Consider the following 22,143-nt stretch of genomic DNA (forward strand, 5'->3'; position numbering starts at 1 on the left):
TTCTAGAGTGCTTTTCTATGGAAAGAGCCCCCAGTACTTTACAAACTACATACCCACAGCACCACTGACATGCAGCCACCTCTGGAGTGGCAGGCAACTGCCAGTCATAACACAGCACAATTGTGGGTGGGAATGTGGGAGGGGGCATTTGGGGTAAAACCCGGCTCTTAAGTGTCCCCATTATATTTCTTTGGGGATATAGAATTGTGTCTCAAAAATCAGTGAGATGTTGGGAAGTCAGGTTACCTTCTGAGAAAATGACATCAGTGAGTATCAAGGTTGAATTCAAACTGGAACAGGTACAGAGAAGGGCTACTAGGATGATCCGAGCAATGGAAAATCTGTCTTATGAAAGGAGACTCAAAGAGCTTGGCTTGTTTAGAAGGCTGAGGGGAGATATGATTGCTCTTTATAAATATATCAGTGGGATAAATATCAGGGAGGGAGAGGAATTATTTAAGCTTAGTACCAATGTGGACACAAGAACAAATGGATATAAATCGGACACTAGGAAGTTTAGACTTGAAATTAGACAAAGGTTTCTAACCATTAAAGGAGTGAAGTTCTGGAACAGCCTTCCAAGGGGAGTAGTGGGGGCAAAAGACATATCTGGCTTTAAGACTAAGCTTGATAAGTTTATGGAGGGGACGGTATGATGGGATAGCCTAATTTTGGCAATTAATTCATTTTTTATTATTAGCAGGTAAATATGCCCAATGGCCTGTGATGGGATGTTAGATGGGGGGGGGGGCAGGGGGAAGAAATCTGAGTTACTACAGAGAATTCTTTCCTGGGTGCTGGCTGGTGAGTCTTGCCCACATGCTCAGGGTTTAACTGATCACCTTATTTGGAGTCGGGAAGGAATTTTCCTCCAGGGCAGATTGGCAGAGGCGCTGGAGGTTTTTCACCTTCCTCTGCAGCGTGGGGCACGGGTCACCTGCTGGAGGATTCTCTGCACCCTGAGGTCTTTAAACCACAATTTGAGGACTTCAGTAACTCAGACATAGGTTAGGGCAGGGGTAGGCAACCTGTGGCAAGCGTGCCGAACGCAGCATGCAAGCTGATTTTCAGTGGCACTCACACTACCCAGGTGCTGGCCACCGGTTCGGGGCGGGCCCTGCATTTTAATTTAATTTTAAATGAAACTTCTTAAACATTTTAAAAACCTTATTAACTTTACATACAATAGTTTAGTTATATATTATAGACTTATCGAAAGAGACCTTCTAAAAACATTAAAATGTATTACTGGCATGCGAAACCTTAAATTAGAGTGAATAAATGGAGACTCGGCACAGCACTTCTGAAAGGTTGCCGACCCCTGGGTCAGGGGTTTGTTACAGGAGTGGGTGGGTGAGATTCTGTGGCCTGCGTTGTGCAGGAGGTCAGACTAGATGATCATAATGGTCCCTTCTGACCTTAAAGTCTATGAGTTATGCGACAGCCTTTTATGGACCTTTCTGTACAGACAATGGGTCAAATTCAGCACTACTGCAATTCCATTTGGCCCAGCGTGTGAAGCTGAAAGGGAAACTGGCCCTGGTTCTATTCAGATTTGCCATCTATAGATGACATTTGTGTCCTTCATGCTGCACCAGGTGTTTAAAAAGGGACACACTTCTGTACCAGACGCAGCTGTAACATGAGCCAATGCACGTCTAAATCGATGACTTGTTTCCAGGCATGCAGCTGGCTTGCTGCTGCTGAACAGGTACAGAGAGCCATCATTCGTGACTACGCATCCTGCAGACAAGAGCCCACCTTTGCCCTCACATGAGGACAATGGGAGGGCAAGCTCAGTCACTCACGATAGTTAAAGACTTCTAAGGCACGCAGCCGTTCACATAATGCAGCGCTGGAGTCCTGCTCCCACTCCTCACTCTGCAAAGGGATTTTACTATTATAAGCACTGATAATCACCCAGACTCCAACCCAGACACGCAAGCTGTCCAACTCCTTGTGTCCATGGACAAGAATCTGTCTCACTATACAACGAGGCAGTTCAAAGGGATTAAGAGAACTCTTGTTTCAACTCCTGAGCTCAGCTGTCCAGGACAAGACAGCCACCAAACAACAAAACCCCACTGGACTAGAACCAATTCCACCACCCAGCGCAGCCCTGTGCTTTCTTCTTTACAGATGGACAGAACAGCCTCTGAAGCAGGGTGGATTGATTTAAGTCAAAGTGATTTAAATCCCTGATTTTAATCATGATTTAAACCAGCAAGCAGAAAACTTTGATTTAAACGATCAATTTTAATCATGTTTATATTCTTTAGATATTTTCCTAAAGGAAGGTTAAGTCTCATTGATTGGAAACCTTTAAAACATGTTGATTTACAAGTAAATATAACCTTTACGCTAAATTTGGTGCTTCTTTTTACTAACCAGGAACAGCCACATTTATTTAAGCAGTTACCGTACATAGTTTAACTTACATTTATTCAGATTTTTAATTTTTACATTTTTATGTTAGAAAATGGTGAATGATGCATTTATTATTTGCCAGATGATGGTTTTGTTTTTTTTACTTGTGATTTGTGCCCAGCTCCGTTTGGATAGAAATTCAATTTTAAATACACAAAAATAGTATTTAATTTTTGTATTAAAGAAAACTACCTTAAATGTGCAGGATATGTAAGAAAAAAGTTTATCAAAACATGTTTTGCATCTAAAACTCATTTATTAAACAAAGGAAGTATCTGTAGTTAGTGAACTGAACTGATTGTTTCCAGTCATCATGTCCTTCAAGATGTTAGAATTCTCTCATAACTAGTTTTTTACAGATAGATCAGAAAAGGAAAACAAGCTTTTCCGCTTCTTCAACTCTCAGTTTTGTAACGTGAATGAACTAGTCATTGAACTGAACTAGATGAATAAACCGAAATGATAAAAATATTCTCTCTGCACCTGCAGAAGCTACTGCTGATTTAACACTTCAACAAACCCTGGTTCCAGGTGCTTATGCAGCGACTTACCCCACTGAACTGGTGGAACTTTCTTTAAAAGATGGCAGGAGACATGTACTACTTCATTTTTTTATTTGACGTTTAAATGATTAATAGATTATGATAAATTTAGGCCTTAACATAGGCTAACGATTTTTAATTTGCTTTTAAAAGTGTATTATTTAAAATTAAACCCGTATTTAATTTAAATCAAAATTCCAATTGTAATAAAGCTCTCCCACCTCAGACAGGAAGGGACTTGGAGACAATGGGAAGGGGGCTGGGGACACCAGAGTTCCCCCTCTCAGTTCCTCCTCAGACAACGGGAATAAGTGGAGTGAGGGGGTCCTAAAGCTTCCCCTCTCCAGAAAGTAGAGTGATCGGGAGACAATGAGTGGGTTAGCGACCCACAGAACCTCCTCCATAAACAAGAGATGATGAGGGGGCAGGTTGTAGAAGAGTGTTGGGGACCCTAGAGCTCCCCATACCCAGGCAGAGAATTATTTGAGGGGGATAAGAGAGCTAGTGATGCAGATCTTCCCCTGGGTGTGATTGGGGGCCAGGGACCCTTGGGCAGGGGGTGGTTTGCAGGCTGGAGAGTCAGGATCTCTGGGCAAGGAGCGAAGGGGTGATTGGGGGGGCAGGCTCCCTGGCCAGTGGGGTGATAGGCCAGAGCAGAGGACGGGTTTAGCAGCCAGGGCTCCCTGGGGGCTGGGGGATAACGGGATAGTTGGGGAGACAGGGTCCCTCGGCAATCCATTGGAAGGGCAAGGGGTGATGACGTGGTTTGGGGACTAGGGTTCTTGGCAGGTTGGGGAGGAAGCGGCCCCAAGCAGTGCATGGGGGGACAGGGAGTGATGGGGTGGTTTGGGGGTTGGATTCTGGGCTGGTAGGGGTGCCGGGGGGGGGGGTTAGGGCTTGGCGGGCAGGGAACCTCGGGTAGAGAACGGATACGGGGTGAGGGGGCAGGGGCCTCTGGTAGGGGGTGAGAGGCCGGGGTAGGGAGGAAGGGGGCAGGGAGAAAAGGGGCAGAGAACGGGTAGGGGGTGAGGGACCGGGGGGGGCCAGGCAGAAAACGGGTAGCAGGCGGGGGGCCGGGGCCCGGCTAGAGGGTGAGGGGGCGGTGGCAGAGAACGGGCGGGGGCCGGGGGCCCGGGTAGGGGGCGGGGGGTGAGGGGACGGGGGCAGAGAACGGGTAACGGACGGGGGGCCCCGGGTAGAGGGTGAGGGGGCGGGGGCAGAGAACGGGTAACGGACGGGGGGCCCCGGGTAGAGGGTGAGGGGGCGGGGGCAGAGAACGGGTAGCGGGCGGGGGGCCCCGGGTAGAGGGTGAGGGGGCGGGGGCAGAGAACGGGCGGGGGCCCGGGTAGCGGGCGGGGGACCGGGGCTCGGGTAGCGGGTGAGGGGACAGAGAACGGGCGGGGGCCCGGGTAGGGGGCGGGGGGGCCGGGCAGAGGGTGAGGGGGCGGGGGGGGCGGGGCCCCGGGGCAGAGAACGGGTAGCGGGCGGGGGGGGCCGGGGCCCCGGGGCAGAGAACGGGTAGCGGGCGGGGGGGCCGGGTAGCGGGTGAGGGGGCGGGGGGGGCCGGGGCCGAGAACGGGTAGCGGGCGGGGGGGCCGCGGGCCCCAGACTCACTCGAAGGCGAAGAAGAGGCCGCTGGTGGCCAGGATGAGCCCCAGCGTGAGGGCGAAGACGCCGCTGTGCCGCGCCAGCATGAGGCGCCCGCCGCAGTAGAAGCGGTTGCGGCCCGGGAACACCTCCCACTTGCGGCGCGGGGCCCGGGCCGGCGGCTCCGGGGCGGGCGGCGGGCCCGGGGGCGCGGCAGGGGCGCCCGGGGGGATCTGCCGGTACTCGCACTCCTTCATGGCGCCGCCAGGCCCCGCCGCGCCGAGCCGCGGCCGGCACCCGCCCGCGCTCGCTACGGGGACGTGTCCGCTCCGCCCCCCGGGCCCCGGCCCCGCCGCCAAGGGAGCGGGCACCGCCACCGGCCTCCCGCCGCAGCGCCCCCAGCCGGCCGGGCGCCCGCCCTGCACCCCCACCCCCCCCTTCAACCGCCCTCACCCCCCACCCCACCGCCCCCCACCTCCCTCACCCACCCCTTTCATCTCCCTCCCCCATCACCCCACAGCCTGAGCCCCCCAACCCCCTCACACCCTAACCCATCACCTCACAGCCTGAACCCCCTCAGTCCCCAAACCCATTCACACCCTAACCCCAAGCCATCTCCCCAACCGCCTCTGCCCCCTCTCCCTCACACCCGACAGCCCCTAACCCCAATTCATACCTAAACCATCACCCTCCTCAGCCCCTGAACCTTCTCTGTGCCCTGTCCTCACCCCACAGCCCCCCAACCTCCAAGTCCCCTGCCCTCACACCCCCCTGTCCCCAAACCCCGCTCAGTCCCCTTCTCTAACACGCCAGAGCCCCAGAATCCGGCTCCAAAAGCACCCCCTGAAGCCCCTCACACCCTAAAGCATCATCCTCCACAGCCCCCAAACCCTCTCACCCTAAACCATCACTTCTTCCACAGCCCGACCCTCACCCCAATAGTACAGCTCCCCACTCTTCCTTAGCCCTGTAACAACCTTACCCCTTCAACCTCTACTACCACAAACTGTCTCTTACATCATTACCCATAGTACCTCAAGTCCCAAGCTCCCTTACCTCTAAACCTATCACTACACACCTCCATAGCCCCCTCAGCCCCCAAACCTAACACCCCCAGTCAAATCCCCATGCCTTCTAAACCTAACACCCCCACAGGCCCCCATATCCCCACCCCAATACCACAGACCCAAACTCCTGCTCTCTAAATCCATAAGAACCGCATAGCTCCCCAATCTCCACCTTGAATACTACAGCACCTGAATCCCCTTGCCTCTATATTCATTAGCTCTCTACACACCTCAACCCCACTATCAAAGCTCCACAAATCTCACTCCCCCCAAAAATCAGTGACACCCCACAAACTCCCCAATAACCGTTCATCCTGAACACCACAGTCTCCCAAATCTCTTAAACCCCATAACTTCACAACTGTCTCAGCCACACCACCTCCCACGTGGCTAGAAGCCTGTCCTGCAGTCCCCAGCGACCCCCTTCCTTTTTCTTTTAAACCCATAACATTCTTATAAACCAGATTCCCCCAAATTCCACTCACCCCTAATCCCCAACCCTCAAAACTCTATATCCCACAGCTCTTCATAACTCCTGCCCCCCCACTCATTCCTAATCCTGCAATGCTACACAGTACCCTTCACCCCACCATCCTTTATGTAACCCATCACAACACCCCATAGCCCCACTCACCCTCTACTCCCATCACCACCACCACCACCACGGTATAACATTCCTTGTGGCCAGCTACTGGACCATCAACTTGCAGCCCTATTCAAACCATAACACCATTATAATACAAACCCATTCGCTCGGCTCAAACCCCATGATAACAACGCTCACAGTACAGCCCTAGTTCCCACCATCACCACCACTAGTGTGTGTGCCCTCTTCTAATTAGGCTGTAACAGCCACTTGGGTGATGGTCACAACCTCAAGCCAGTTGTAGCTCACTTCCCACTAAACACCTTCCCCTTATAGACCCAGCGTAACTGTAGCTCCCCCAAATAATCATAGACCTAAACAAGCAAACAGTAACAAGTCAAATTGTTTTATTATTTTATTTTCTAAACGTTTGCTGTGATTAGTGCTGGTGGAAGTTGGTGAGCTGACAAGCCTGGAAACTGAAGGCCTCTGTTTATCCACAGGATAGGTTAAATTTCCCTAGCCCACACCATGTTTCATCTCTCTGATGGAGGGACCACCCACAGGCAAACAAGGAGAGTTCAGTCTGCCTGGCTCACTCAATCCTTCCGCTCTCTGGGTGAGAGGCGGGATACTTGTACCACTTGGAATCAGATTGAGATCACACTTATTTCATATATAAGTCTCAAAACACCCTCGACTGTAACCATTTTTGATCACTACTGACCTGGTCCAAACTTCAAATAGTGTCCTGGCTTTGATGAAAATTGATAAAAGAAATTAAGGATAGAACATGTCCTGCTACCTAGATAATCTAATGATGAAGAGCATGGATATAGGGAATAATGCAGCAGCAGAAACACTCAGAAATGGACTGGAGGTGCATCGAAATAGAGCCTTCTCTACAGCCATAAGGTACATAAGGCAGCAAGGGTAACATAGGCTGAATCATCATTTCCCTGTCGGGCAGTTTGAGTCACATCCCTACTATTATTGTGGTTGCTATTTCTGTCAGTTTCTCTTTGATGTTTTTACCATCTATTGTGTGACGTTTTTACCATCTATTGTGGAAGTGGGTAGGTAAAGGGCACAGCCCACTATGACATTAATGAACTGACGGTTAAATTCTTTGGCCCCAAAGTTTCATCTGGAATCAGCAGAATTGGATAGTGTGGAAATAAGCACAGAATTTGGCCTCTTACATTTAAAATTTCACAACTGTGTATGGTCAGGATTCAAGGTCCATTCAGTTCTCTAGAAGCTTTGGGAAATGAGTGACAAAGACATGGATCACACATTAGTCAGGGGAGAAACATGTTCAAGAGATCTCCCACACTCAGGAAACAAGTTCCATTGGCCTGAGTCTGGGTGGTGCAATAAGGAGCCTCTTCCCCCTTCACAGCAATAACCAGGGTCAGCAAAGCCTGAAGCAACAGCAGCTGGAGTCCAGGAAGTGTCAACCTGTGCAAGCAATTACTGAAATGGCATCAGCAACGTAAGACACTGCTGCTGTGTGTAGGCATGAAGCAGCCTCCTGGGTGCTGGCTGGCAGTCAGGGCCTCATGTTCAGGCTCAGGTTCCTGTAGTTTTATGAATGACTGTAGCCCTTTGTCCCCACTAAAGAGTGCTGCTACTCTGTGTGTGTTGCACGACCTCTTGCTATTGTGTCTCAGGGGCTGAAATATGTTCAGTTTACGAGTTGTTTTTGATAACCAGAGAGATACTAAAATTGCAACAGGTCTATCTTTACTCATTGTTTTATTTGGAGTTTTAAGTTTAATCTTTATTCTTATTTACCAGTGCAAAGTCTGACTAAAAACGTCAGCAGAATTTTCATGTAGAGAAGGCAAAGCTTTTAAACACTGAAGACACACTTGCCTTCTACAGGCTCGAAAATATGGACTCAATCCCACAAGCAGATCTTTGCAGACAGATCTCTGCAGAATTCAATTGATTTCACTGGCAGCATGCAGGATGCTGTGGCTGTTTTGGAAAATCTCACTACAGCCTCTTCCAGTTAGCTGGAGAGTTTCAGGGTATGTTTGTTTTTAAAGTCTCATTATCAGCCATGTTTGCCTCATTAGCCTACTGCTGTGTGGGATGTTAGGTATGTTCCAGAATGCAGGAATGCCTGCTTCTCATTTCCTTTAAGTCTGTCCCTTCTGGAATTGAAGGGGTGACAACTGCCAGCACCTCAGAGGAATCTTCCAGATTAATTTGCTGTTATGACCTGCTGCAAGCAGGATTTAAACCAAGGTGTCCAGCTACAAACAGCTACTGTCAAGGGAGGGTGTGTGTGTGTGTAAAAATGTACAACACCCTAAATCATTAAATAGTATACTTAAATACTGTAGAACCAGAAGCCTCAGGGGACACCCAGAGTATGTCTACATGGCAAGTACAAACCAGCAGCAGAGCCTGGGTCTACAGAATTGGGCTCAGAGGGCTCATGCTGCAGTGTTAAAGTAGCTGTATAGACATTCAGGCTCAGGTGGGAGCTTGGGCTCTGAAGTTATTTTGAGCACTGCAGCATGAGCCCTGAGTCTGCAGACCCAAGCTCTGACTGAGGGTATGTCTCCACTACGAAATTAGGTCAACTTTATAGACTCACTGCCACGCCTTTCTGCTTGCTGTGTAGATGTATCCCCAAAACCTTCATCTAACCAGAAGCTTGGATAGCTGGAGACTACCACATTTGCAATTAGCTTATTCTGTTTTAAGCTAAAAACAGTATATGCTTTACCCTTCTTTAGTGCCTTTTATAGAAGATCTTCACACAGTCATTAAACAAACTTCACAATCCTTTGGTGAGACTGGGAAGTCACACGGTCTCCATTTTAAGAGAGAGTAGAATCAGGGCATAAAGAGCAAGTGACTTTCTCCACAGTAAGTCAACAGCAGAACTGGAAACAGGAATCCGACCTGAGTCCCTCTGCCCTGCCAGAGGGCAACTCTCCCCTACTATTTAATGAAGTAAACAGGAATGTTTATTTCCTTCCCTCGATGTCCAACTTCCCCACAGTACTCTCCAAGCTGTAGGCCCTATCACACTGACTCTCCTACCCACCCCAGGCAGTTCTCAAATTTCCCAAAGCTAGAGATGCCTTTTTATTTAGGGGGGGAAAGCGACTCTTGTAAAGTCCACAAACTTTACTGACAACATTCAAACACTCTGATACACCCTTGTGAATTTCCACATGCCCTAGCTTGAGAACCTCTAACAACTTTCCCATGGGACCTCTCCAGCCAGCTCCTTAGTGACTCCACCTGTTCTCTGTGATGCAGAAAGGGCTCTTTCCTACAGAAAGAGGAGCACACTAGGAAAGCTTCTCACTGCGAGCTAGAGGATGCTTCCTTGAGTTTCTCCACCACCTCAGAACCCCAATTTGTATTCTGCAGATAGACATGTCAACTATAACCTAACCTATAACCTTAAACAGGCCTATAACTCATTTCACTGGACAATTATTAATTATGGTAAAGTGCTTCACAGAAGACATAAGAATAAAAAGACAACCGCTACCCCAAAGACTTTACAGATTAGATTTTAGCCATCATATGACCAGTAATGGTGAAAAATTGTAGGGGGGAGAATGGAATGAGGAAGGATGAAGTTTACAGCAATAAGAACACAGAGTCATGTGCACATATTGGGGGCTTTGTATGTCGTTGGAAATAAAAACAAAGATAGTAGCATCAATTCACTTATGTCAAGTTTAAAAAAGAGTTTCTATTCTGAGCAGTGATTCTGTTCCCATTAGCAGGTCCATCACAAACACGTTCTCAAACTCTAACTATGTCCAAGGCAGGAAGTTGCAGTGTAGGATCAGCCCCAGCAGCCAGTAAGACAGGAAGTATCCCAGAATGCATTTGGTGAGAGGGGAACTTATTCTCCAGTTCAGCAGTAATTTCATGATGGGGTTTTCAGAAATCCCTTTTCTGAACGCTCCAGGAAAAGAGCTGCCTACACTGGGCTTCTCAGAGAGGGATGCTGCAGTCTGGAGAGCAGCTCCTTCTTTCCACAGCAAAGGTTCATAGTCCTGGAGCAGATGAGCAGAGAACCAGTACAAGACTGGTGTAGATGAGCCTAGGAACCTGGTTACAACCTGAAAACAACAAGGGGGGGGGAGCACATTAATTATGTGCCAGTGACTAAGTGACCCTGATTCTGAGGAATGAAAGGTGCAATCTATCTGCCTCAGACAGACTACTGACAAATTGGAGTGAAATACAGCCCCACTTTATGGTGCTAGAATTTATTATTATAAAATAATATGAAATAAAATGCCTCTCAGCTCAGGGTTATGGTTATAATGATGTTGTGAAAGCAGCCAAGTAACCTCCATGTTACAGAAAAACACAGAAACAGTTTACTTGCCACAGCTCTGCAGAAATCTCTCCTAAAACCCCTACAGGGCCCTATTCCTGAGCAGAGCTATGGCGAAGACTTGAATCTTGCTATCTTCCACAAGGAAAATGAGAGCGCCAAACCCTACATAAGATGATGACTATTTTACATTTATGAAGAGCCTTACACCTCAAAGGATCCCAAAGCACTTTACAAATGCTATGCATGCAGCATCACTAAAATGCAACCATCTCTGCGGATGACAGCAACAGCTAGCTGGTACGCAGCACTCTGCAGAACAGTGTGGAGAGGGGAAACAATGGCCTAAAACAACTCCCTTTGCTCTTCTGGAAAGAAGTTAGTGCAATATAAGATATTACCTCACCCACTCTCTAATATCCTGGGACCAACATGGCTACAACTACACAGCAAACAACTTCTTGTCACTTTCAAGAACTCCCCTCCCCCCATATACTAAATTGAATGGCAGCAGTTTGTCTCCTGTGAAGAATAAAGGACTGAGTTAACCCTGTGGTTCCATGACATCCCCTCTAGCATGTATGTCAGGGGTGGGCAAACTACAGCCCTGGGTCCGCATCCAGCCCTTCAGACGTTTTAATCCGGCCCTCGAGCTGCCGCCGGGTAGCAGGGTCCAGAGCTTGCCCTGCTCCAGGGCTCTAGCCAGGGAGCAGAGTCGGGCGCTTACCCCGCTCTGCGCATGCCATGGCTTCACGCAGCTCCTGGAAGCAGCAGCATGTTCCTCCTCCGGCTCCTACACGTAGGGGCAACCAGGGGGCTCTGCACACTGACCCTGCCCCAAGCGCCACCTCCGCAGCTCCCGTTAGCTGGGAACTGAGGCCAATGGGGCTGCGGACAGGGTAGCACGCAGACCTGCCTGGCCACGCCTCCGCATAGGAGATGGAGACGGGACATGCTGCTGCTTCCAGGAGCTGCTTGAGGTAAGCACCACCCGGAGCCTGCACCTCTGACCCCTTCCTGCACCCTGACCCACTCCCACCATCCGAACCCCTCGGTCCCAACGTGGAGCACCCTCCTGCACCCCCAACCCCTCATACCCAGCCCCACTCCAGAGGCCTCACACACACCCCCCCGCACCCCAATCCCCTCCCCCAGCCTGGACCCCCCTCCCGCACTCTGAACTCCTCATTTCTGGCCCCATGCCAGAGCCCTCACCCCATCCTGCACCCCAACCCCCAATTTTGTGTGCATTCATGGCCTGCCAAACAATTTCCATATCCAGATGCGGCCCTCGGGCCAAAAAGTTTGCCCACCCCTGATGTATGTCCTGTAACCCTCCAGAACCCTGAAGGGTCGAGTAATTGGAGGGATAGACTACCAGCACATAGGAGGAATCCAGAGACATTCTCCACTAATCCCTGCCTGCTGAACACATGCAAACATTGACACCCATAGATCTGCTGGGGACCTGGAAGAGCAATGTCAGAGACTGGAGAGGTTATTTAACAGGATTCCAAGTGAGAGGGGACAGACTCCAGAAGGAGTCGTCCTGCTCATACATTGGGAGGCAGGGGAAGAGAGAGGAGAGACAACCTCCTCCACTTGAGTTTTTATTTAACGCTTCATGACCCGCATCTGGGGGTTCTGGAATCCCCAACTTTCTACTGCTACTAGCCATGTTTTAAGTAGTCTTGAAACACTTCTAGAGACTGGTACAAGGTTACAGAGCTTTCCACTTCCAGGTCACCAGTACAAGTCCAGCCCAACGCGGTAGTGGCCCAAAGTCTTTACCCCCTGACAGCTGACTAGCAGCACTTTGCTGTCCCGGTGATAAGCACGTTAAAAATACCATCCATTAGATAAGTGGCCAAGGTGAAACAAGCCGGTAGTTCCTACTGGACAAGTGTCTCCATCACACTTGGCACCTAATGGGCCTCCTTTTGGGCAGTCTTAATGAAAGAAAAGGAATTAAATGGCCAGGGAAACTGAACTATCATCTCTGACCTGAACGTGGTTCCAATAGAGCAGGATGAGATGTGCTAAGAGAGATGCTTGCACTGCCGCTATCCTTGTGCTGTGGCTAGACAACTTCCATCTCCATGGCTGTCAATCTACCACCTCACCCCCAGCATTAAATTCCTTTAAAGACACCACTGCCATATGCTGCTTCAAATGTCTCACCTGCACATGCATGCAGAGGATTCCGAAGGCCAGAAGAGCCATGGCATGGACCACGTAAACGAAGACACTCGAGCAGCAAAATCCATCCACTGGCTTATCAGAGTCCTCTCCTTTCCTTCCTTCCTTCTTTCTTCTCACTAGGCCAAGCATTAAGCAGTACTGGGGATTTGCAATGAGGTAGAACCAGGTGGCCCAAGAGCCCAGCACAGTAACCGGCACAGCTAGCAGGAAGTTGGGTACCTGTTTAAGCTCAAAGTACCTTAGAAAGCCCACATTCCAGTAAACATCTTGAATGTAAGAATAGACCACAGGGAGCCCCTGGGAGCACCACGCAGGTTTCATCCCATTCATGGCTGCTAGACGATACCCCTTATCCACAGCCAGCTGCAATAGCGGCCTGGGAACAGCATGTTCAGAGCTGGAGTCAGGATTGCAGAATCTCAAGTAGGCATAGGACTGAAACAAAGCAAAAGGGAAAAAGACCCCAGCAGACATCAGAACCACTGAAGCTGCAAAGCGGAGGAGTCGTCTCCAGACCTGAGGCAGCTTCATTACAGTCCAGGCACCTGCCTGGAGTTGGAGGGCAAGGTCTTTACTCTGGGAATAGATGAGGAAGCCAGTGTTGATCACCCCGTTGGAGCGCACACCAGCAGCAAGGGAGAAGAGCAGTCCGCTGGTCCAGCTCTGCCCTTTCTCCAGCTGCAGCATGGCACTGAACACCAGGAAAGCAAACATGCTTTCTGAGTAAGCGGCTGTCATGAACACATTGGCGGGGGTGAGGCAGAAGAGGACAGCAGAGAGGAAGGCCGTCCTGCGACACCGCAGCACCACGCACCCCAGCTCATAGAGGACAGCAGCTGCCAGGACCGAGAGGAGAGCATTCAAAAGCACCGCTGACAAGAGCAGGCGGCTCCGTAAACACAGCAGCCCTTGCAGGGGCCACAGTGTGACCTCTGCCACAGCTCGCACACTGAGGGGGTACACTGGGAAGAAGGCGAAGTTGTGCTCATACAGGTAGCCATGCTCAGCTATGAACAGGAAGTGCTCTGCATCCCAGTGTGACAAGCCCCCCAACAGCCATTCCGACAACCAGTCACAGAGGCTGGGTTCTGACAGGCGGGGAGGAGAGAAGGCATCGGCTGCATGATCCGGGATCAAGAAGTTAAACAGGGCCTGGAAGAGAGGGAGAGAACTGAAATTAACCAAGCATCCTATTGCGACTTCCCGCACTGAAGACAGTCAAATGGAGTCCCAAGCAGGAGGAGGACTCCAGGGATTCCAAATGTTAACTCCAAGAAGGGAGTATAAGTAGAAGCCAAGAAATGCAGGCTAGGGGTTTGTTTACATTGCAAAGAAACCTGTTAGCAGCTCAAGTTCAATGACAGGCTCCCCATGGGTTTTAGCTTGAGATAGTAATCTGAGCTGACATGTCTTCGCTGCTCTTTTAGCCCAAGTTAGTGAATGTTGGTTAGCTATCCTGATTTAAAATACACTTTTTTTTAGCAGCGTAGCATACCTTGAGTATCGGGAAAAGGTTTAAGATGGTGAGACCTATTAGACTACAACATATTTGGGTTTTCACCAGAGACTCACTTGTAACATTCAAACCTAGACCAGACAATGCTCTGGAAAATATGCAGGGAAAAATCCAAATCCCGCATTAACCTCTGTGGTGCAGGAGGTGGGAAATGGAGATGAATCAGCAGGTCTTTTCTTTCTGTAATGGCTGTGATTCTGTAGCTAGCTATGAAGCGCAGTTTACTCATTTCTACTCCAGAACAGCTCTAACGCTGTATGTACTAGTGAATGTACTATGATAGCAACTTCCATCTAAACCTCTCAAACTGCTTTACAATGACATGCATCCAATGAAGTGGGTATTCACTCATGCTACAATATGTCTGTTAGTCTATAAGGTGCCACAGGACTCATTGCTGCTTTTACAGATCCAGACTAACACGGCTCCCCCTCTGATATTTTACAATGATTGTTTCACAACCCCCCGCCCCACTGGTGAGATAGACATTTTGACTTTATATATGGGGAAACTGAGGCACAGGAGGACGTCATACTTATGTCACAGAGCAGGTTAATGCAGTGCCCAGGCCCCTTTTCCAGCCACTAGATCACACTCCCATTGTCTCTGCTGCTTAGCTTAGCATGCTGCTGTTGGAGCTGACACAAAGGAGTCCCCTGACCTTCATATTAGAAAGGTGAATGGGACTCCCAACAAACTCCCTTTGTGAGTTTGCGGCATGCACCATGTTTTAACAGATGAGAGAAAAACAGAAAGCTCAAGAGGCTATGGTCTAAATTTTAAAGCACTGCAATACCCAGCCAGATGAAAGTCATGCATCTGACTGAGCAGTCCTGAATCTTAAAACTAGGAATTAGGGGTGTCCCTTGTACAATAATGTCAGTGTTGACACTGACAGGAGAAGGAGAACAGAAAAAAAAAGGGCTGCATTTAACAAACTGTAATTAAAAAAATAAATGTTGATGCTTTACAGAAAAACCTACATTACTAGGAAACTGGTTGGCTTGGGAGACCTTTTCATCTCATATGGAGCCTTTCATCTCTCAGATGGTTGTTCAAATCCAAACCAACCCAATAGAGAGCAAAAGTTACAATCTCTTTCCCAGTTAGACTGGTTTCACTTCACAAAATCCAAAACTGCTGAGTTCCTTGTTGACAGTCTCAGCAGACATACTAAGGAATGAATGGGCCATGAGTAAGGCCCTACCAAATTCATGGTCATGAAAAATGCATCATGGACCATGAAATCTGGTCTCCCCCCATAAAATCTGGTCTTTTGTGCACTTTTATCCTATACTATAGAAATTTCACAGGGGAGACCAGCGTTTCTGAAGCTGGGGGTCCCAACCCAAAAGAGGGTCATGGTTTTTTTTTGCAAGGTTATTGTAGTGGGGTCACAGTATTGCCACCCTTACTTCTGCACTGCCTTCAGAGCTGGGTGGCGAGAGAGTGGCAGCTGCTGGCCAGGTGCCCAGATCTGAAGGCAGTGCACTGCAAGCAGCAGAAATGCAGAAGTAAGGGTGGCAATACCATACCATGCCACCCTTACTTCTGCCTTCACAGTTAGGTCAGGACCCCATCAGTTACAACCCCATGAAATTTCAGATTTAAATATCTGAAATCATGAAATTTATAATTTTTAAAATCCTATGACTATGAAATTGACCAAAATGGACCATGAATTTGATAGGGCCCTGGCCATGTGCACTGAGATGTCTTCATGTCTAGAGATAGTGCCTCTAGGCTTGAGACTTGGGAATTGTTTGCGTGAGAAGATTGATGTACCTGTTTTGTGGATAAATAGGGGACTTCAGTCTACAGAAGTGTCAATACAGCCCCTTGCAACAGCAGTGAATTCACACAATATTTTTAATTTAAAAATAAATTAACCCTGTCAAACTTCTATTTGACAGCAACATGATTTCCTAGATGCCGCTTGTAGGCCTCTGCATGAGAAGTCCAATTACAATCAGGAAGATCGTGATAGCTCACAATACATCCTGCAGTACTGAAAAGGTAACTCTGAAGTAGCATATTACATTTAGTACAATGTCTTGTGTTCATTAGGAGACTTGCCTGGAGCACAAGTGTCAGGGCTCTGCAACACACTGCAAACCGGATGACCTCTTGAACATAGGGATCTCTTCTATTCATCAGCTTCATCATGACCTTGGAAGTTGCCTCAGTGGGTCACTGCTGCTTTCGGCAGGGAAATTTCTCTCTCTGGCTTTTGAAACCTGAATTAAACACAGAGCTCAGGGCTACAAAAGAGGTATTGCAGGATTCAGCTATGTTTGTAAGTTACAGATCTTTACTTACTGGCCAACAGTACTTCCTTCCTAAACCTCAGGCTATAAACTTGAAGAATGTTCCTTCTGGAAGAGACCATGGTTCAGGGGACACCGTAGAAGGGGAGTGGGTAAACTATGGCCCATGGGCCACATCCAGCTCACCCGCCGATTTAATCTGGCTCTCAAGCTCCTGCTGGGGAAGCAGGGTCTGGGGCTTGCCCTGCTCCCACGCTCCAGCCAGGGAGTAGGATACGCTCCGCGGGCACGTGCTATGACTCCCGGAAACAGTAGCATGTCCCCCCTCCAGCTCCTACGTTTAGGGGCAGCCAGGGGACTCTGCATGCCACTGTCACCCCAAGCGCCGCCCCGACAGCTCCCATTGGCCATCTTGTATTTGTTCTGGAGAAGCAGAAAACTTCAGCCTTTAGGGCTATGAAACCAACACCTTCCAACATCATTGAATTCACTGACCATTGCAAGGTGAGGGCTAGCATCCCCTCTGTGTCTCACACCTACCACTTAAGCCCTCCACAGAACAAAGAAATCATTCTCCTGACATATTTACAGAGCTCTGTTCTCTCACTGCTCTTCTAATGCTCTGGATGGGGTTCCTGCTCACTAGAGTGAGGGCATCTGCTTGACTCAGGCAAATGACATATGCTAAGGGGACTCAGCTCCCCCATACCTTAACTAGGGGATTTAAGCCAGTTTAACATACACCTTAGTATTCTGGGCTGACATTTCCAGAGCAGATATGACAGAGGTGGGCAAACTATGGCCTGGGGGCCGCATCTGGCCCTTCAGACGTTTTAATCTGGCCCTCAACCTCCCATCGGGGAGCAGGATCCAGGGTTTGCCCCACGCCGGTGCTCCAGCCAGGGAACGGGGTCAGGGGTTGGCCCCGCTCCACACAGCTCCTGGAAACAGCGGCATGTCCCTCCTCCGGCTCCTACGTGTAGGGGCAGCCAGGGGGCTCTGCACGCTGCCCCCACAGCTCCCATTGGCCAGGAACCATGGCCAATGGGAGCTGCAGGGGCGGCGCCTGCGGACGGGGCAATGCGCAGAGCCGCTTGGCTATGCCTCTGTGTAGGAGCCAGAAGGGGGACATGCCACTGCTTCCGGGAGCTGCTCCAACCCCCTGCCCCAGCCCTGATCCCTCTCCTGTCCTCCAAACTCCCCTCGATCCCAGCCTGGAGCCCCCTCCTGTACCCCAAACCCCCTGCCCAGAGCCCCCTCCTGCACCCTGAGCTCATTTCTGGCCCCACCCGAGCCCGCACCCCCTCCCACTCCCCCACCCAATTTCATGAGCATTCATGGCCCACCATACAATTTCCATACCCAGATGTGGCCCTCGGACCAAAAAGTTTGCCCACCCCTGAGATATGATCAGAACAGACTCATGGCCATGGAAGGCAGCTAAGCAACCTCCAGATCTGCTATGCTGTTCTCTAGGGAGCTTTAGGATAACATGAGTCTTTCCTCGGCCCTCATAGCCCTTAATGCCTTCTTGCTTTGAGAAATGGTAGGTGCTAGGTTGCCTGTAGGTTCACACTCTGCTCTCCACTCAGTAATTTTACTGATTCAGCTTTCTATAATACACTCGAAGAGTTCAAAGCACTTTACATACTTTCATGAATTAGGTCTCAAAACACCTTGTGAGATAAAGAAGTGGCATTATCTTCATTTCACAGGTGGGCAGAACAGAGAAAGAGAGGTAAAGTGACTCATCCAAGGACACAGGCAGGCCAGTGGCCAAACCAAGAATAAGAACCTAAAATGCTGAGTCTGAGTTCTAGGCTTTAACCATTAGCCCATGCTTCCTGTTTTCTCATGCACAAAACTTTTGGTTTTGCTCATATGCCTTTGTCCCTCCCAAACATTTACAGCAGCAGACAAATAAAGTAATAAACACGGGGAATATAATACCGAATCATTAAGTTATAATTTATTATGGAGGAGGATTTCAGCCTAGCTATACATTCTATTAAAGCTGTAAATCCTATTAAAGAACATAAGATATTTTTTGCCCCTAATGTTTATCACAAGTTTGGATATTTAAAAAATCCTAAAATGAATTTGCCAAGAAGGTTCAAATAAATCCATAAGAAAAGGCTGTTTCTGGCAGCACACCCTCTATCAGAAGGCAGCAAAGCCTAGAAAAAGCTGCAATCCACAACCACCATATTGACAGAGAACAGTGTTGCATGGGTTTGGATCTCTTTACACAAAAAGCACCACCAAGTGTTGCTCACAGGACCACAAGAACACTAGGGTGGATAGAAAAGGGACACAAGGGGCAAAGGTGGGTAAAAAAAAAAATCTTCATAGAAGAAAAGTCAAATCTTATGCAAAATTAAAGGTGAATTTCGATCAGTGTTCAGTATTTCTAACCAGTTTCTTGTTTTTGGACAGGAATTCCCTTTGCCTCACCCCATTATACTATCAGTAAGGGTATGAACCTCAAACAGATGTTAGATAAATCATCAGGTAAATTAAAACAAATTATGAAAGGTCTATAAAATATGTAGTGATGACTGTCCACCACCAAGGGGCAGTACACTCTTACAACATTGGCACTTCCTCCCTCCATATACTATGGCAATCAGATTCTGGTTAGGTTATAGGATTCCTAATAGGAAATCCATTTCAGTGTAGATATTGGAAACACTTATAAAACAATGATTTAGGCATCTCTCAGTATTTTTGCAATCTTCCTTCAGATTAAAGGGGCTCTTGAATGAAAAATGTCTTTACAAGAATGTGCTTCTCACCGACATCATAGATGAGTAAAACAATAGTAAAAATCCAATTTACTTTTCACCATTTATATTGCTTACTGTTTGCATTTATAATAGCTTGGATAATAGAGAGCCTAGCCATTTTCACATTTGTTTCTAGTCAGCTTCAGTTTTTGGTCCTCAGGCACAAGACTAAAATGTTTGGTTGTAGCCACTGCACTATTTATTTATTTTAAAAACATTTTCCATTCAAATACTTTTTTTAAAAAAGGGAACATTTCTATTGATCATAATTTTTCTAAAAGCTTATTTGTGCAAAATTTATGCACTGGGTAAAAAATTAACATGATGCTGTCCCTGTATAATTAATTTGAAAGAACTGGACCACACCCAGAGTTGATTTAAAGAGTACAAATTCACTGAAGTCAAGAGAGCTGCACCAGCTTACAGCAGGTCTGAAAATGGTCGAGTTAATCTTGCACACGATGGTATACTCCAATTATTTTACCCTTTTCTAAAGGCACATTTTCAAGTTTGTCTGGAAATACTACAGTATCTAACCACAATAAGAGAATTTAGACTCAAAAAAATAACTTCACAAGACTCACTTGTATCAAACCAAGTAACTTTTTTTTTTTTTGTTCCTGGACTCAAACTCATTGCTTTGCTGCTTCTTTCAGATGGCTAAAACTGACAATGCCTGCAGCTGGCATTTAAATTAAAAAGATAAAAATGAAACTAAATTATTCCTCCTCACTTTGGAGATAAGTAAGTCCTGCAATTTGCAAAGACTCCAGCAGAGGTTAGATCACTGTGGAAGCCCTGAATAGGAACATTTTTCAAGGTTGGAAGACAATTACTTAAATAGCTTGTGTGTTTATTAATGGATTAATATTAAATACCATAGACACAAAAGGGCCTCAACCCCAAAACAGGTCACTTCAAGTGTTTCCATTAAATACATTCACTTCTGTTGTTACAAGATTTCCTAGTAGGGCTGTAGACTAGAGAATGCTTCCGTATCTCATGATTTACTCCTAGGTCTTAGATGATGTGTTTGGGCAGGGAGAGCTCATCTTTTCACTCAACTTTTTTTTTTTTAATTAACTGACCCCTTTTAAAAGGATCAATTTGAATGTTGCCAACCCCAAGAATAATTAAAAAAATCATGACACAACCCCAGCCCTTCCAAAATTAGCTTTGTTTAAATGTCAGAAGATTTTTTTTAAAAGTTAATCCCAGGGTCTGCGTCTGACTTCTGAACTCTTACTGGAAAGCCCCTAGCACTCATTTGTGAGAGTTTCCAGATGACCTTCAACCTGAGATGAACTCCTATTGCACACATTTCCCCACTACTTTTCACTTTCATTGTCAGATCTCCCTGCAGCTACAGAGCACTCTGGGCATCCTCTCCTTCTAGGACTGAGAAGGTGGGGGAATCAGGGAACTGGTTTCCATTTAATTCACTTTATATAATTCACAGGTTGTCAAAGAACTGAAAAGGGACAAAAAACAGCAAAGCATTTTTGCGCTTGAATTTTTAGCACATTAACTGAGAAGACTGTAAACGTTGTATAGACGCTCCACAAATATTTGTTGCGAGTTGTATTTAGGCTGCAGCCTAGGGTTAAAAACAAACATTTTTGTGCTGTGTCCACTAGAATTTACAGTCATGTTAGTTAAGATAACTAAAAATCCATGTGTGGCCATTCTCTCAGAGGTGGCTACAGAACATGAAGTACTTCATATCCTGGAGGAAAAGAGTAGGACATTCCAAAAAGTGGAGTTGTAGTTGCTTTCAGGCCTCAGAGCTGGCCTTATCCCTTTTCTCCCCTCCCCCACAGACCCCACACTAAGTTTTATGGAAGCTGCTTTCCCATGTGTCCAGGCCCACTTATTTGTAAGGAGAATAATTTTAAAACAGATTGTGAAGTGTCCCACCCTGCAGACACATTCCTATTACCAAGGGATCCGGCAATGTGTCTGCTCCCAGAGTTGGGGGGCACGAAGCTCTCTCATTCAAAATGTCCCAGGGTAGGAAAGTCCCTACAGGGCTCTCTCCTCCCCACACAAACTCAGTGCTGGAAATGCAGGGGGAGAACAAGGTCTGGAGACAGGGAGGGATTAAGGGGTCTCTAAGGAAAGGGAAGGGGTTGGTATAGTGGGACACAGGGAAAGCAGCAAACTGTGGGGCTAGGGGCAATGGAGTTCTGGGCAGGGAGGGGCCATGGGGCAAGTCTCTCTGGGGCAGGGGCTAGGGGCGAGTCTCTCTGGGGCAGGGTTGGAAGCTCTAGAAGGAGAGGGGCCATGGGGTTGGAGGCTCTGGGGTGGGGAGGGGCCACGGGGCGGGGGCTGGAGGCTCTGGGGTGGGGAGGGGACCATGGGGCGAGTCTCCCTGGGCGGGGGTTGGAGGCTCTGGTGGGGAGGGGCCACGGGGCGGGGGTTGGAGACTCGGGGTGGGGAGGGGACCATAGGGCGAGTCTCCCTGGGCGGGGGTTGGAGGCTCTGGGGGGAAGGGGCCATGGGGCTGGAGTCTGGGGGGGGCATGGGGCGGGAGGAGAGTCTGTGAGGCCCCCCCAGCAGTGAAAGGTCTGAGGGGCCGGGAGGGTCTCGGCGGGAGAGTCCCCGCCCGGGGCTCCTGGCGCGAGGGGGTCGAGTCTAGGAGCTGCCCCCGCCCCCCGCTATCAGGGGCTGCAGAGCCCCGGCCCCTCCCCCACCTGAGCACTCAGCGCGGGGTTCCCGCTCCGGCTCCATCCCGCCGCCGCCCCCTCGCTTCCGCCTCGCAGCGAGCACTTCCGGGGAGGGCACGCGGCTTTCTGCGCCTGCGCGCTAGGATTCCGTGAAGCCCAGCCCGATCACG

The 22,143-nt window shown here is 48.6% G+C and overlaps 2 protein-coding genes across 12 annotated transcripts in view; both read right to left on the reverse strand.

The window, feature by feature from the left end:
• The window catches only part of ZDHHC18 (zinc finger DHHC-type palmitoyltransferase 18), a 45,628-nt gene extending 40,736 nt beyond the window's left edge, over nt 1-4,892 (reverse strand). For 3 of the 9 annotated variants that reach the window (XM_044997619.1, XM_044997620.1, XR_006575048.1), the window contains exon 1: nt 4,584-4,886. In XM_044997619.1, coding sequence (XP_044853554.1) covers nt 4,584-4,813 — 230 coding nt within the window. In that variant the 5' untranslated portion in view covers nt 4,814-4,886. Of the gene's footprint in view, nt 1-4,583 lie in introns of all 9 variants that reach the window. The other 6 variants (XM_044997618.1, XM_044997615.1, XM_044997613.1 and 3 more) reach the window with 5 other exon arrangements.
• A 1,707-nt stretch (nt 4,893-6,599) lies between these two features.
• Nucleotides 6,600-22,135, reverse strand: PIGV (phosphatidylinositol glycan anchor biosynthesis class V). Of its 3 annotated transcripts, none has more exons than XM_044997608.1 (4): nt 22,001-22,135; nt 16,331-16,491; nt 12,718-13,890; nt 6,600-10,315 (listed from the first exon to the last, which is right to left on the reverse strand). In XM_044997608.1, the coding sequence occupies exons 2-4, from the start codon at nt 16,418-16,420 to the stop codon at nt 10,004-10,006; spliced, it is 1,575 nt and encodes a 524-aa protein (XP_044853543.1). In that variant the 5' UTR covers nt 16,421-16,491; nt 22,001-22,135; the 3' UTR covers nt 6,600-10,003. The 3 variants fall into 3 exon arrangements, with proteins under 3 accessions (XP_044853543.1, XP_044853545.1, XP_044853544.1); XM_044997610.1 differs by having other exon boundaries at nt 16,331-16,508; nt 22,001-22,018; XM_044997609.1 differs by lacking the exon at nt 22,001-22,135 and adding an exon at nt 21,247-21,491.
• Between the last annotated feature and the right edge of the window lie 8 nt (nt 22,136-22,143).

This window comes from Mauremys mutica, chromosome 23 (genome assembly GCF_020497125.1).
Source record: "Mauremys mutica isolate MM-2020 ecotype Southern chromosome 23, ASM2049712v1, whole genome shotgun sequence".
NCBI classification, from domain to species: Eukaryota; Metazoa; Chordata; order Testudines; family Geoemydidae; genus Mauremys; species Mauremys mutica.

Bases quoted from the DNA above. Each gene is read 5' to 3' on its own strand.
- PIGV (XM_044997608.1), bottom strand. From the start codon at position 16,420: ATGATGAAGCTGATGAATAGAAGAGATCCCTATGTTCAAGAGGTCATC. The intron at 13,891-16,330 runs GCAAGTCTCCTA...CCTCTCTTCCAG, and splicing joins CCCTGACACTTGTGCTCCAG to GCCCTGTTTAACTTCTTGAT. The intron at 10,316-12,717 runs GTGAGACATTTG...TGTTGTTTTCAG, and splicing joins TCCTCTGCATGCATGTGCAG to GTTGTAACCAGGTTCCTAGG.